Source organism: Dermacentor variabilis, chromosome 4, assembly GCF_050947875.1.
Source record: "Dermacentor variabilis isolate Ectoservices chromosome 4, ASM5094787v1, whole genome shotgun sequence".
NCBI lineage: Eukaryota > Metazoa > Arthropoda > Arachnida > Ixodida > Ixodidae > Dermacentor > Dermacentor variabilis.
In genome coordinates this window covers 63386671-63402590 of record NC_134571.1, presented here as the reverse complement: position 1 = coordinate 63402590, position 15920 = coordinate 63386671, and the positions used below count along the sequence as shown (strand labels likewise).

Here is a 15920-nt window from a genome sequence, read left to right as displayed (position 1 = left end):
CCGGGCATTTATTTAGCTGAACTTAATAGAAAACTGTTTTCAAGCGGTACTCTTGCTTGGTTTCATCCAATCCATGATGGACGTTTGGCGCTTCTGTGCAAATCGGCGAGCAGCCACAAACGATGTCATCTCACCTATAATGATTTTGAAAATCCTTCTGTGCTGCTAGAAAAAGCTCACTATGCAGTTGAAGCAGGCATCTGCCGCCTCACGGGTCATCGGTGCAGGCTCCGAGCTAGCCACCCTATCCGCACTAGCGAAAGTACGAAGGAGCGCGCTGAGCGCTCAGAAAAGCAACGCAACCTAGTTGAAAGTCTAGGTGACGTGGAGAAGGAGAAACTAGGCGAAGCGTCGCGGAAGAGAAAGGTAGGCGGAGGCACGCTGGGCTGACCTGCTCTTGCATTTGCTACAGGTTTCGTTTGCGATACGGCTGTAATGGTTTCGTCTCGTGATATCATCCTCGCGCGCCGTACGCTGCGTGTGCGAGTGAAAGCGTGCGACGCAATGGAGGAAAGGGGGGGGGGGGGGGCAAGCGCGCCGTTTTCCGTCGCGCGTTGGCACCAGGAGGGGAGGGAGGAGGTGGTGTACTTCGGCCATGCTTCGGCCGTGCGCGGTCGCGCAGGCTTTATCTTGAACGCGATCTGCTACGGGGCACAGTCTAGGTGGGCAGATGGATCGTACGCTTTGCGTGCGCCATGTTCTCGCCGCTCAGTTTGTGTTGCAGCGGTAGACAGCACGAAGCTTAGTCACTTCTCTCGCTGCTACTGCCGCGATTTCTCACGCCAGCGTTTTGACAGCGAGCGTCCGAGGCACGGGTCAGAGGTCATCGAGTGTGATGTGTTCAAGCCTCCCTGTGCGCGCTGACACTATGCTTTTAGTTAGTAAGCGAAAAGCTAATGTTTACAGGGGCGCGTTCTACTCCGGCAGCTGCTGCGTTTGGCGTGACCGCGCGAGCCCTGTCTTGAATACGATCTGCGATGCGAACAGTCTATGCACAGCGAAGGCTGATAGCTTTGTATGCGCTATAATACGCTTGCGCGCCACCCTAGGCCTCGTTCACTAAGTTAATTAAATGTCACTATCTCTTTGTTTCCTCGTCAATCTTGTTCGCCTCTGCCTACGTCGATGTGCGCGCCTCAGGCCTCCAGTAGGGTGTCTTTACGCGCCCCCGGGCGCGGCGCATTGGCACCCAAGCCTCCGGGATTGGTAGCGGTCACTCCGAATGTCCGTCTTGACCGAAGAGCAATGTCTGTCTGAGCAATGGTCTGAGCAACGCCTCCTTTAAAAAGATGCCTGCCGCGTGCGCCGAAAACCTGCTGCCCTTACCTTTCTCCCGTTTCTCCTTTCCACTTGAAGTGGTAGCTAGCGATCTGTGCGGTGGTCGCTTGCAACACATGCGCGCATGCGCACATCACCACATGGCAGCGCGGCCGCCGCTACCGCCGCGACACCACAGCACCCCAGCCCCCTTGGCGGAGATAAGGAAGTAGGTGGCGCTATCTCTTGACAACCGACCGCAACTCAAGGCGCGACGGCTACAATGGGTAAGCGAGCGACGCTGCAGGCATCTATCTAGAGGAGGCATTGGTCTGAGGCGGTTCGTGTTAAGCAGATCTTTTTGCATTGAGTCTACCGAAAACCAAGAAATGTTCCCATTTTGTTCGTTATATCCGAGAATTCAGCTTAACCGATCGAATATTCGTCTTAACGAGTTCACTGTATATAATTGTGTGTGTGTGTGTGTGTGTGATCGCCCGTCAGCTTCTAAAGTCTGTACAGGAGTATGTTACAGAATAAAAATGCAGTGGTGGTACAGCTGTGCCATTTTGGTACAATTCGACTTGCCTGCTCCTGCCTGCGCCCACTCAAGTGCCATTTGCACCTACTGCGCAAGTGTGGTGTTTTCGCGTTTTCACAGCAACTCAATGTTTTTAGTAGTGTTATGCAGCTAGTACTCAACTATATGACTTAATTTGTGAACATTTAAATAATTGAGTTCACAAGGTCGATGCATTGCACGCAGCCTTACCATGGCGCTCAGTTGGTTTTAGGACAAAAGATAATTTAATTCTGAAGTTTTTACGTGGTGAAGCCACAATCTGATTGTGAGGCGTGCCCGTCTTGGTACAAGGGTTGTGCAAGTCATCAACTCCAATCGAAACGATTCCCATACCCGACACCAACAAAGGGAACAACGAAAGCAGCACCAATGTGCAAAGATATAGGACCAATTAGCCACTGGAAGGCATGCAGATCGTATCACATATGTGCGACCGTACACGCAGATTCACGCGTTTGCACATGCAGTTCGGAATATTCTGTAAACCTGTGAACTTCTATCCGCGAGCGCAGTAGTCACTGGCTTCGACAGCTGTCAAAAACACGTATGCATAATCTCAGAACCGATCACTGGTTAGCCACTCACATGAATATATTTGCGGCAAACTTTCCGCGACGGCTTGTGGAAAACTTGATGGTCACGTTACATCGGCCAACAGCCTTGGCCGTTAGGCCAAATTGGTAGTGCTTCAAAAGGTCAGTCGGGTATCGGCGACAAAAGTTATAGTTTTACGTCAAACCGACTTGTTTCTATTTGCAGAGGCCACATGACTCACTGGAAGCTGACAAACCGCCTCACAATGAAAGCAAAAATTAAGTGTACGGGATATGGTACGAACGTTGTCGAACAATGTTCATTGATGGCATTGGAGATCTTTGCAAAACACCGTATACGGAGGCATCTCACCTTGGCGCCGTTCACAGACGCATAGTCTCTCGTTGAGACATTTGCCATCACTTTTTGTCTTGTGGTGCCTGACGGCGCAAATTGTTCTCGCTCATTTGTTATTTTGTTTGTTTTGCACCCAGCCGCATATCTTAGTTCTCGTTAGCCTGCACAATTTTATTCGTTTACAAAATTAAGTTCTTTGCCTACCCAAATAAGAATATTTGCAACATAAGCTTGCATGGTATACTGTCTGCGGGAAGGCAAGATTAATTGGTTGCTGTTGGCTTTGTGTCTAGCTTCACTGTTGAGTGGCACTTACTGATTGCACAGTAATAACAAGCTTCACCAAATGGCTGTGGATTACTGCTGTAGTACTTCAAGTGTTCCTAAAATACCAATTTTTCTACTCTGAAACTGCTCCAAAATGCTGGTGTGGCTGTTCCTAAACTGCTCCAGAACATTTTTTTCTGCTACAAAAATTGCTCCAAATCCTCAACTGGCTGGATCACCACTGCATGGGTAGGAGTGCATACAGCAGGCATTAACAAATCGTGGCTAGGAGCTTACGACTGCCGTTGAAAGAGAAGTGTACAATCATTGCATTCTCCTGGTGCTAACATATGGGGCAGATACTTGGAAGTTAACTAAAGAAGCTTGAGAACAAAGGACCGTGTAAAAAGTGATAGAATGAAAAAAATATCAGTTTCACCATAAGGGCGAAGCAATGAATGCGATAGCGACATGTTAGAATACTGCACAAAGTGCAAGACTCTTAGCTATAGTGACAGTATGAAGTAAATGTAAGCTGGCCAAGTAAAAACAAGCTGTTGTTCCAGGGGTCCTCTGTTTGAATCATGCCATCACACAATTTCATTTATGTTTATCAATTAAAGCCAACGCCTTTCTTAGCGACCTTAATGCCGCTTTTCCGCAATCAGGTACGTTTCAAACCTCTTTCCTGGGCGGATACCGGAGGTAGTGCCCAGTTGCGCCAATAAAAGACATCATTTTCAGGTTTGAGCTCCATTATTGGTTCACAATAAGTCTAAGCATGCACTATTGGTGTTTTGTTTTATGACATTCGTTTGTGGGTGGCCATTCTCAAAATTCTGAGGAATAATTTTGTCAAGAATGCAGGCCCTGGTATGAGCAACTTTAGCAATAGAATGATGTGGAATATAACCTGCATATACTGCAGGTAATATAGTATGGTGGCATAAAGCATACATGCACCTAACTATGTACGGAGTCTTATGATCACGCTGATTGCAAAAATTCGCTTGGAGTGTCCGTAATTTGCTATCGCAATAGAATGTTAGGCGTCACGTTAAGAAATGGGAAGAGATCAGTGTGGATCGGAGAGCTAACAGGGATAACAGATATTCTAGTTGATATTAAGAGAAAAAAAATGAAGCTGGGCAGGCTATGTAATGCGTAGGGTACTGGTGGACCGTTAGAGTTACAGAATAGGTGCCAAGAGAACGGAAGTGATTTGATGCCGGCAGAAAACTAGGAGGGTGATGAAATTAGGAAATTTGCAGGTGCAACCTGGAATCAATTGGTGCAGGACAGAGGTAATTGGAGATCGTAGGGAGAGGCTTTCATCCTGCAGTGGACATAAAAATAGGCTGATGATTTTATATATATGCACTTTTTTGTATACAGGAAGTGTAATTAATTGCATTAATGCATGCAAAAGCTTTACCGCGAGTTTCATTTCTTTGTGTTGTCTTTACCTTTTACTGTTAGGATATCAAATGTTGCAGGCTTTCTAAAACCAAGTTAGCTAGCACCAAGAGGTCTGATGTGGGAACAAAAAAGTAAAACCAATTTGTTTGCACACGCTCACTGATCAGTACTTTCAATTTATATTTCTTGAAAGAGTATGAATGCTTCTTCTTGCAATAACCGTTTAACTTTCCTACATGGTATGCTGCTGTCTTATGTGCACAAAATACTGCAAGTACATCCACCTTACATCACATAGCACAGTTGTCAAGATGGATATGAACACTCTTGCTATGGTCAGCTTACATCAAGGTTGCCGTACCACAACTGTGCTAGAGAGCTTACATGTATATTTATATGCGGCTTAACAAAACTGCTTGTCATCCATAGTTTAACCTTGGTGAAAAAAAAGCTGTACTCTTCGGAAAGTTGGAGCCAATGTTCAATTACAATTCATACTTTAACTGCATTAGATTCCCGAAATGTTTAGCTTTCATCCTACGGCCTGCGGCCTTGCCTTGCCTAATCTTGCCCATGTGCTCTGCCGTCAGTATGATTGCACAACCTGAAAAAGGAATACTAAAATGTTTGGTCAAACCTAGTGCAATATCTAAATGAAAATCACGTCTTTGACGGCAACTGTTTGTTAAGATAAAGGAAACCCAAGTTGTGCAAGCAGTACGATGCACTATACTATGCAAGCAGTGCTTCTGGCAATGCATAAAATCAAAGCATGTGGAGGAATGTGCGCATGTTTTCAGGCTATTTACTCAAGTTTAATGCACTGGAAACTACATATGGAATGCACATGAACACATGAAGGCGCAAGTTTACCATGAAACAGGAATCGCTATTCTTGGTTTACCTTTGAATAACACTGCGAATAGCCAGTACTGCATTGCCAGGAATGCTATCCATACTAAAGCATCATACACAGGAATGATGATGAGGCAAAACTACACCAGAGAGTGTACAAAGTCAGTGTGCATTCGGCAAGATGTTGACACATCTATTTCACAACACATGGTGCCTATCCTGTAATCACGACCTAAATACATTCCATGCTATAATGCCTAAAGCAGCAATTGCACCTTACAGCCAATTTTGACACAAGCATTACATGCCATTAAATGAGTGCGTCAAATTAATATATGCGCTTGCCAAAATTTACGGTTTCTGAGTTGGCCCAACAGTGTGCATGACTGCATACATGGGAACCATCTCTGCATAGTTAGGGTCACATTTAAGGGTTTTCAATGTTTCGTTTCCTGTAAACTGGAGTGGTGCCTTCTGTCATTTTTGTACTAATTCGTTGTTCTCTGCGGTATTTCAGAACAACATTTGAGGGCAAAAGCTCAGTGACATGCGTACCTGCATGTGGACATCAGGTCAGTAAGCAAGCATGTCACAGAATCGTACATGAATGTTACACAGTGCTTTGCAATGGTTTCAATTATTGCAGTGCATTCACCACAAGGAACACTTTTTGTTTAAAAATGTGTTTTAATTTATAATAAAAATACAAACTGCATCAGCAGGGCTCAAAAAGACTATACACAATTAAGGCTCTTTAAACCACAAGGAAAGACCAAAAAAGGCTACATGAATTTATGCCCTTTCATTAGTAAATAAACTTGTACATTGATTTATGAATGCCCACATTACTGAAGTAATGCTACTCTCAAAGGCATCATGTAAAGTTAAATAAACTGGCTCTACAAGGGAAGCAATGCTTCCTAAAATGCGCGAGATGTTCAACTAAAAAACAACCAAGAAAGCTACAATCTAACTGAAGTACTAAAAGTAAGCGAAGGAATGCATAGCCAAGGAGGGCTACATACAAAAGGACTCTTTGAAGACACGAAAAAATAAATACTCTACAGTGGACTTGCAAAATCTTGGAACTGCTCAGGTGATGGCTGACCATGTTTGCAAAATGTTTTACATCACCGGTGCGCTATGTATCGTGGCGTCGTAACCTAGAGCACCGGCTCAGCACACGCCCCCGATACATAGCAGGCAGCGCAAACTATGAGCAAAGTTCAGACCAACGATGTGTGCGTACACAATCAGCAGGAATCATGATCATTCACAAGCAAATCACAGCATGCCATAGACATTCTTCCTCTTTCAGAAGTGTAAGTGAACAAAAGGAACACAATGGCAAGCAGCAATGATGAACTTCTGTGCGGGCTCGGCCTTGCGGCTTAGTAATGCAATTGCCTGCTGTTGCAGCATGATGAGGGCGACTGCCAGACAACAACCGCATGAGAGCGGTTCATGACGTGCCACTTATGTGTATATATATAATATATCACTTGCATATCAGCATAGTAAAAAATCCGCAAGTTAGAATGTGTACGTTTCGGAGCACACGGTAACAGTCTTAGCACGGCACACACCACACTAGTGCACGATTGCTCGCGTGGTGAGAATGGCTACATCTGAAGCCCCGTTGCCCAAGGATGGCATGGGGGCATGTGCAATTTCCAAGTGGTCTTGTGTATGGTACACGTCACTTGAGCTTGACAGATGAGCGCCTTCTGCCAGAAACTGCACCTGCAATATGAAAAAAAGAAGTTATTGGGGCCCCAAACATAAATATCACTGGCCAAACAAGGATAAACAGACTTTCATAAGAATTACAATGACAAATATGAAAATATTACCAATAAATAACAAAAGAGAATAGCTATTTGGTTCATTGGGAATATCGGCACAAAATTTCACTGAGAACTGATGCAAATAATTATAAGAGCAGATTAGTGAAATTATTAATCCTTAAAGGGACATACAGTACAGCCTAGAAAAGCCCCAGAGTAACTTTCATCATGGAAACTGTTCATCTGCTCCGAGAGTTTGGCTACTGATAGCAGTAAGCATGCAGGTAAATGTGATGGCGTTATCATATTGTGAAGCTCAAGAACGTGGACAGAGTGAACATCAAGTGAGCACTTGCATTCTTTACTCGTATGCAATCATCCACTCTCGGTGCTGCATCATACCAACTTGCTCGGCTTTCTGTTCTGCTTCAGAATACTGGCTGGCCTGGTGCATGTAAAATCCCCATTGTGCCCATCTAGATTGGACATGATTATGCTGCACACTTTTTAATCTACTTCCTCATTGAAGTGCTTGTGACATGCTCAGTGATCCCCAGAACAAAAGACACTGAACGGCAGCTTTCAACTTGGGTAACACAACAGAAAGAGCTCTGCTGAAATTAACACAACGAAACACTGTGAAGGACAATGCACAGAGAAGGGAGGCCAGAAGTGTTTTAGGGTTCCACTGAAGTTTTCAGACAAGCCTGCAGAACTTCACGGGGTCTTACTTTTAAACAAAGTCCTCTCAAGTCCCAAGCAGAAAGCGAGAATGTGCTCCCTAAGTGGAAGATATTTCACAAACATTTCACGGTCTAGATTTTAGGCTCTTGTACAAAATAGAGAGCTTTAGCATGTCCGGCATCCGGGTAAGCGTACGTGAACTGGGTGTTTTACCTGATGAGCGGACGCGCAAATGTGAATGTTGGGCATGGTGCGGCCACCTGATGGTGCAGAACTCAACTAGACAAATACAGATAATATCGCAGCAGTAATCAAGTGTATATTGTCAAGTGTAAGCTGCATTTGTCTGGTTGAACTTTGCACCACCAGGTGGCTGCACTGTGTGGACTGTTCACATTTGCATGTTCGCTCATCCGGCAAAATGTCAAGTCCGCTTGCGTTTACCAAAATACCAGACAAGCTAAAACTCTCTAACATATCAAGATGCTGACAATCAGAAACCTGTATCACAAAACCTCTCTTACACAAAAGTTCTCCCAATCAGCTAGCACTTGGACACTTGACACTCACAATAGTGACCAGCATGATAACGAAACAGTCACAACAGCAATGGCCAATCGTGGAAGGCACTTGCATGAGAGAGGTGTTACGAATCTGGTACCCTGGCAAAAGTAAAGCAATAAAGTACTGCACAGCACTGATGCATGTAGGCAGGCAGACGCGCGCACTCTCTCTCTCTCTCTCACACACACACACACACACACACACACACACACACACACACACACACACACACACACACACACACACACACACACACACACACACACACACACACACACACACACACACACACACACACACACACACACAAAATTAAGTCTTTCGTGATCCTTTTGAAGTTTCCCTCCAAATTAGCAGGAGTTTGTCGAAGTGAGTAGCACTCAGCATGGTGTTTCAAGCAGAAAGCCAGTAACAAAGCAAGGAACCAGGTGAGCAAGAATAATGTGGAGCCTAGCCCTGGAATGGATTTGTTACCGAGCTAAGCTTGCAAGGTTTTGCTCCACCTTTACTCAACACCTTTGGTCTTTTGGCTCTACATTGGCAAAATAACTAAACGTTTTGAATACCACGACATGCCTACTTCATCCATTAGCATGTTATTTAGACAACAGCTTATTATTATTAATACTTGTAAACATGTGCACACAGAATTCTGAGACTTCTGTGCTCTGGACAAGGACAATTTTCCAACCTCCAGTATCTTACCTGTGCAGTGAATTTGCAATGGAGTAAAATTCACATTTTCATACAAATGGCATATAACAGTATGTGAGCTCAGCACCATGTGACAACCTAATTACTTTGTTTAGCGCAAAACGACAGACACAAGAAAGATGACAGGACAAGCGCCTTGTCCTGTCGCCTTTCTTGTGTCTGTTGTTTTGCGCTAAACAAAGTAATTATGTATTTGCACCAACTAGCCCAATGCATTGTGCTGGCAAATGCAACAACCCAAAAGGGAATTGTAGGAGCTAGGATGCCCCCCAACCCCCAGCTTATTTCTGATAAAGAATCCAGATGATAAACCTACAGAATGAATAGCAAGACATCAACCCAGTCCTTTGAATTGCTGCAGGTGATTTGGGGCTGATAAATTATCAACATGTGTGCTCAAGTGTTTCTAATCAGTCAAGTGTGCTCTTATCAATGTAATGCTTCCCAACTCTATAGTTTTGGAAGGGAAACTGCTTCACGTGAGGGCAGCATCATAACACTTTTGTCAAGTCCTTCAGAAAAGAGTAGAAGCCTATTCATAGAAAAGAAAGGCTTCCATCTTCTTGGCACCCAAAGAACGATTCGACTGGCTTGCACAGTACACTTGCTTTGTAAAGGCTTGAAAGCAGACTTTTCACTGCCACAGTAGTAACATGCCTCCCACAATTAACAAGCAACGTGAAATTAGTGGCCCATGTCATGCTGTGAATGGTATTGATAAGCCATTGGGTCAGAAGCTTCAATGCATGTGAGAAGCGATGTTGACAATTACCGGAACATATTACTTCTTTTCCCTATATACAGAAAGACACAGCAGAGGGATTTGCAGCCTGGAAGACAGCACCACACTGAGGTAACAAGAGACTGCAAAATGAGATTTTCATTTTATTTCTCAACTTTCAGCACTGCTCATCTAATATCTTCTCCAATCACAGGCTAAACTTAACAGTTACTGCACCACTCTGATAGCTAATGAGAAGCAGTGCTTATGTAACTTTGGGTAGCAAGTGCCACTTGTGCACACGTGAACTGGACACAAGATTTCCAGACATGTACATGCCAGATCTTGTTTACAACTGCCTGCTAACTTCCCTGACAATAATGGCGGGATACATAATTCCAAATGACTGCCCCTGAAATGGTGTGCTATGTCCTAACACAAGCAGCTACTGCTGGATTGCATGCATATCAGCCATAAGCACCATTAACACTGACGCATATAGATATTCATCCGATTCCAATGACTACAGTGGGAAGGAGTTGGGCACCTGTCATAATGGAAAACATGTCACTTCTGTTTGACAGTACCGTACTTAATCGATTCTAATGCGCCTTTGATTATAATGCACACCAGTTTTCCATGACTAAAAAAAAAGTACAATACAGCGCACCTCGTGCTTTCATATAAAAATACTATTTTCTCTCACTTGGAAAAGACAGATTTATTCCCAATACACTGAAGTTGCAATGAATAAAAACACAAATAGAAGCGGCGTACCTTGCCACCAAGATTTTCACTGCGCCGGTACGAGTTGCGTGGGGCAATAGATATCACTCGTCGTCGCTATCAGACAACTCCTTATTGTTATTAACAGAACAAAGCATTTCATCCTCGGTGCCATCCATGGCATTCGAAATCCCACACTTTTTAAAGGCCTTGTTGACCATGGCAAACGGGATCATGCACCATGCATCTTTCACCCATCCAGCAAAGTCCTGCAGTGAGGCACGCTTCATTTATTATTGGTGGGCGTGAATTCGTGGCAGCCACTGACAAGTCAGTCGGTGTAGAGCGCCCGAATTCTATCTTTCACTGGCTTGTTCAAACAAACATCGAGCAGCTGGAGCTACGATGTCATGCCGTCAGGTATTACGACAAGGTCGGTATTGCCTGCAGCCAGCTTGTCCTTGATGTGCTGGTCAAGGTGGTATCTGAATGCGCCAAGCACAAGCATCCCGTGCAAACCTAAACTGCCGCCAGGTCTCTTCCGCCAAACGTTATCAATCCAGTCAGCAACCAAGTCCGTGGTCATCCAACCTTTTTCATTTGTTCGCACAATCACGCCACTCAGAAACACGATTCCATTCGGGAGCGCCTTTCGTCTGGAAATACGAGGGCAGCTTGTGCCTGTCCGCAGTGCAACAAAGCATTGCGGTGACTAGTTTTTTTGTAGCTGGAAGAAAAAGCGCACGCTTGCTTCGCCCCCTTCTTTTCAACGGTTGTGGTGGCAGGCATGTCAAAGTAGAGTGGCGTCTGATCGGCATTTCCAATCTGTTCGAAGTGGTAGCTGTTTCTACGGTGCAACTTCAAAACATACCGCTGAAAACTGTGCAATTTCTCTTCATATTCTTGGGGCAATTTTTGGCATATCCCTGTCCACCTTCGAAGAGAAAAACCTTTTCTTTTCACGAAATTTGACAGCCAGCACCTGCTCTCTTTGAAGTCACTCCACATTAGCCCTTTCTGTAGGGCTAACTGCATCGCCCGTACTTTGAGCAGATCGGTCGTCACAGGCCACTGTGCCACTCACTGCTCTTGCACGTATTCCATGAGCAGCCCTTCTATTTCAATGAAGCAGCCCTGCTTCGGTCCACTAAAACCCTTCCTTGTTGCTTTGCTGTTGAAAATATTTTCCTTCTGTTTGCGCCAGTCCCGCAAGCAAGTTTCGGGAACTCTGAAAGCCCATGATGGGCGGCCCGATTTCCATCCATCTCTGCGCACATAACTTTCCTTTTAAATGTGGCATCATGGTGGACTCGGCGTTACTTCGCAGTCAGCACTTCCATGCTGATTGAATAAGCACAGAAAATGGGAAGACAGATGGTAGACTACGTTACACCAGCGCCTGGTTACGCATACAACATGGAGGTATGCACATGGAGGAAGGTACGGCAGCTAGGCTAGAAGCGCGTACGAGGTGGCCATTTTTCGAATGCCAATGGCGATATGGTACCGTGGATTTAGGGTCGTACTCGATTCTATCATGCATGCAATTTTTGGACCTGTGTTATCGGAAAAAAGGTGCATGTTAGATTCGAGTAATACGGTGATGCCCATTTCAAATGCCACTGGCAGAGACCAAAGTGTGCACATAATGACGAAAGGTATACCTCATCTCCAATTCAATTTGAATTGTAAAATGATAAAATAGACAAACTCCTGAATTTCTTTAAAAGAATAAATACATTAGCGATATACAGTAGTACATGCTGATGAAACAAATGAAAGGAAGGATCAGTCACACACGTTCATGCTAAAAAATATTTTCTCATGAACACTGAATGTATTAGTGGTCTGCCGAAGGATCTTGGAGATAGCCGTTGAGTTGGCTCCATTGGCTTCTATGGTCATACCAAGAACACGGATGCTAGGAACCACGGGTATGGGTCTGCCATCCCTCAGGTGGAGTTCGATTTCCTGGTATTGGCGTTTATACATCCAGACTGCTGAAACAAGTGTTGAACCGACAAGGGGGTATGAAGGAAAAAAGCCTCATCAGCCTTGTCCAATCTTTTATCTGAGCGGCAGCCCTGGAAAGGCGGTGGTTTCGGGTTCGAGTCCCAGACCAGGATGAATTTTTCCTCAACTGCGAGGCTTTTCTTTCGAGGAACCCGTACGGGTCTCCTTTGTAGCAATCGCTACGATGGGGTGGATGTCTCATTTCCCTTTATTGATTACTTCCCTCCACCTTGCAGGTTTCCGCAGAACTATTACGTCAAACACTTGCTGTGGCTTTGAGTTGTCGATAAATTCGACTTCGCCCTGCCGCCTGGTTAGCTCAGATGGTAGAGCGGCTGCCCCGGAATGGCGGTGGTCCCGGGTTCAAGTCCTGGACCAGGACGAATTTTTCCTCAACTGCAAGGCTTTTCTTTCAAGGAACCCGTATGGGTTTCATTTGTAGCAATTGATACGATGGGGTGGATGTCTCACTTCCCTTTATTAATCTTTTATCATCTGTGAGATTACTCACATTTTGCCCTTTCTCGACTGATACAAAGCTGAAAAGACTAAACTGGACATCATCATCATAGGAGCCTATAAGCAGGCCTTAGGACTACCCAACTACACCAGCATGGAACTCCTACTACAATTAGGTATCCACAACACCCTAGACGAGTTATTCGAAGCGCAACGTCCATCCCAACTGGAGTGGCTTACCCTCACGGAAACGGGCCGCAGCATTCTAACCAAGCTTGATATCACCTGCCACCGCCAACATGGAGACAAACACCCAATACCACGTGACATTCAGCAATGCATACACGCCGACCCTATTCCCAAGAACATGCACCTAGACCACAACAAAGAACGCAAGAAGGCACGAGCTACCTCCCTCATCAAAGCTTATGCCAACACTGTCGGCGTCACCTTTGTGACACAGCTGAATACCAAGATGGACGTCGCTTTGCGGTGGTTACCACAGCAGGTGGCTTGCTCCGACATGCTGCCAGCACCATTACCTAAAATGCCGAGACTGCCGAGGAAGTGGCCATCGCCCTGGCCACTCTTGACCCAGCCTGCCACACGCGATTCTCACACAGCAATCAACAACTACATCAAGGGTTGTATTTCTCAGCAATCACTCCTTATCTTAGAACAAGCCCCACATTCGTCTGAAAATCAAATCCCCCTTGTCTGGATCCCAGCACATGCCGGTGGTGTCCACTCGCACCTCACCAACCTCAACAAGGTTACACACTCCATAGCACAAGGACCAGTCAACCGTGCCGGAGACGGTGCAGGTGCACCCACAGGATGCAACCGCCTTACAAGATACAACAACCTTGTGAAGTCATTTTACCTTGAAAGAAGAACCTTCCCCACCCCTCACTGCAATTTAAACAGAGCACAGGCAACCACCCTTCACCTATTACAGACCAATACATACCCCTCCCTCACACGCTATCACATCATATGCCCCGACATCTACACAAGCCACACGTGCAAGATCTGTAAAACTCAATCAGCAACACTCCCCCACATGCTACGGGAGTGCAAACATGAATAACCAGACCTTAATCCTGTGCGGTTCTGTTGCAGTTAAGTTCTTAATCCTGTGACCCCCTCGTCAAGATGGCACGCTGCCCTGCGCAGCTCCCATCTCGACGAACAACTCTGGGCTACCCAGCAGGTCTACGAAGCGGCGAAGAGGCAAGACCTTGACATCCTGTCGTGGGAGGCCTAGGCCCAGTCGACTAAACTGCTTGTTCTCATTAACGTGCACTCTCTCTCTCTCTCTAATGAACACTGACTGGAAAATTCATGCGACACATTTTTTTCCTAACAAAAGCTGTATCAGAATATTACGGCTCCTCATTTCTGAACAACTAATAAATTAGGCTGCTCTTTCAATAAATAAATTGATTAAATGAAGCGAATCATTGAGAAGCAAGCAAGAACGGCAAGAGTGGGGAAAATAGGGATTACACCTACACACCTTCAGTAGGTGAACATACCACGTGTTTAGAAAGAAATGGCCCATCTAAGTGCACGAGTTGGAAAAAAAAAAAAGAAGAGGGAAAGAAAGAAAGAAAGTCACGAAGTCCTCAAAATGCTTGTTCACTGCTTAGCACACATAATTTTGAGCCAGTGAACCCCAATAATAATAATATTTGGGGTTTTACGTGCCAAAACCACTTTCTGATTATGAGGCACGCCGTAGTGGAGGACTCCGGAAATTTTGACCACCTGGGGTTCTTTAACGTGCACCTAAATCTAAGCACACGGGTGTTTTCGCATTTCGCCCCCATCGAAATGCGGCCGCCGTGGCCGGGATTCGATCCCGCGACCTCGTGCTCAGCAGCCCAACACCATAGCCACTGAGCAACCACGGCGGGTAGTGAACCCCATCCTAGCTATACTTCGACATGGTGATAGTGGATGGACACCAATAGACTCCTTTCATAATTGTAAACCTAGCTTTTATGTGAGGCAGTTTTGCCAACCAATGGTGGCATATTCGTTTTTGCAAACAGCGTGTACAAGCACAGAGCAGTTTGCTTTTATGTATTACGACATGAAAAGTGTGCAGGTGGCTCTTGCGGTGAAACCACGCCCAAGAGACAAGGTCCCTGCATGTGCACTCTGCCTTCGTTTGAAAGATGACCACTGCTGCCTGTCCTCTGTAAGTTTGCTGTTCACTGGGCAAATGTGCAGTGCGGAAAAGCACCCTTGCACATTAGAAAAACTGCAACTGAATTATATGAGTGGCAGGCAACAGCTCATAAGAACTATTGGTGCAAAAAAAGAAAGGCGAGACAGGAAAGACAGTCCAGTGACAAAACAATAATTCACCAGCTGTTGTCAATGGTCCCTATGAGATTTGGTGCCAGCGCCCATTGTCTGTTTACTTTTTTTCCAGCACTGTATCGATCAAAGGCACATATTTCATGAGACCCGTCTCACTTACAGTACTGCACCACAAGAATACTATAGTGATACAATGACAGACCTAGCCAATGGCGAAGCTGATGCTTGATGTCAGGTAGAGAGAGCGATGTGAGAAGAGACCAATGAAGAACTGAATAAATTACGTCACTCTCGCAGGTTGCCAGATCACACTAAGTTTTTGCATATTTAGGTGGCCATCGGACTAAGTGAGAGGTTCTTTCCTGTCGCGGACGAGCTGAGGAAGCCTCGTATACTGTACACGTGGACTAGATCCATGGGGGTTACTCTAGATTGCTTGCCACCAGGCAGATTGTGCATTGCCCTCTGTTGTACGCTATTTGCCCCAATATAAAGTTTGTTCACCTTATATAGCGGACTTGCCTCAGTCCTTTCTATGAAAAGAGAAGTGGAGCTTCGGGGGGCAAGAACCTGAATTTACCGTTCCCAGTTCTGCCAAAACTAAATTCAATACAGTGTACTTCTGGTGACCGAGCACTGCTTCTTGGAC

The 15920-nt window shown here is 45.3% G+C and overlaps 1 protein-coding gene and 1 long non-coding RNA gene across 2 annotated transcripts in view; one reads left to right on the top strand and one right to left on the bottom strand.

Annotated features, from left to right (window-relative positions):
* Positions 1 to 2: 2 nt before the first annotated feature.
* The window catches only part of LOC142579293 (uncharacterized), a 22722-nt gene continuing 6804 nt past the window's right edge, over positions 3 to 15920 (top strand). Inside the window, exons 1-3 of the long non-coding RNA XR_012827375.1 lie at positions 3 to 366; positions 5790 to 5844; positions 9826 to 9874. This is a non-coding gene — a long non-coding RNA (uncharacterized LOC142579293). The remainder of the gene's footprint in view (positions 367 to 5789; positions 5845 to 9825; positions 9875 to 15920) is intronic.
* LOC142579292 (DNA damage-regulated autophagy modulator protein 2-like) overlaps positions 5186 to 15920 on the bottom strand; it is a 24928-nt gene continuing 14193 nt past the window's right edge. The window contains exon 8 of the mRNA XM_075689340.1: positions 5186 to 7015. Within this exon, the coding sequence (XP_075545455.1) occupies positions 6863 to 7015 (153 nt within the window). The 3' untranslated portion in view covers positions 5186 to 6862. The remainder of the gene's footprint in view (positions 7016 to 15920) is intronic.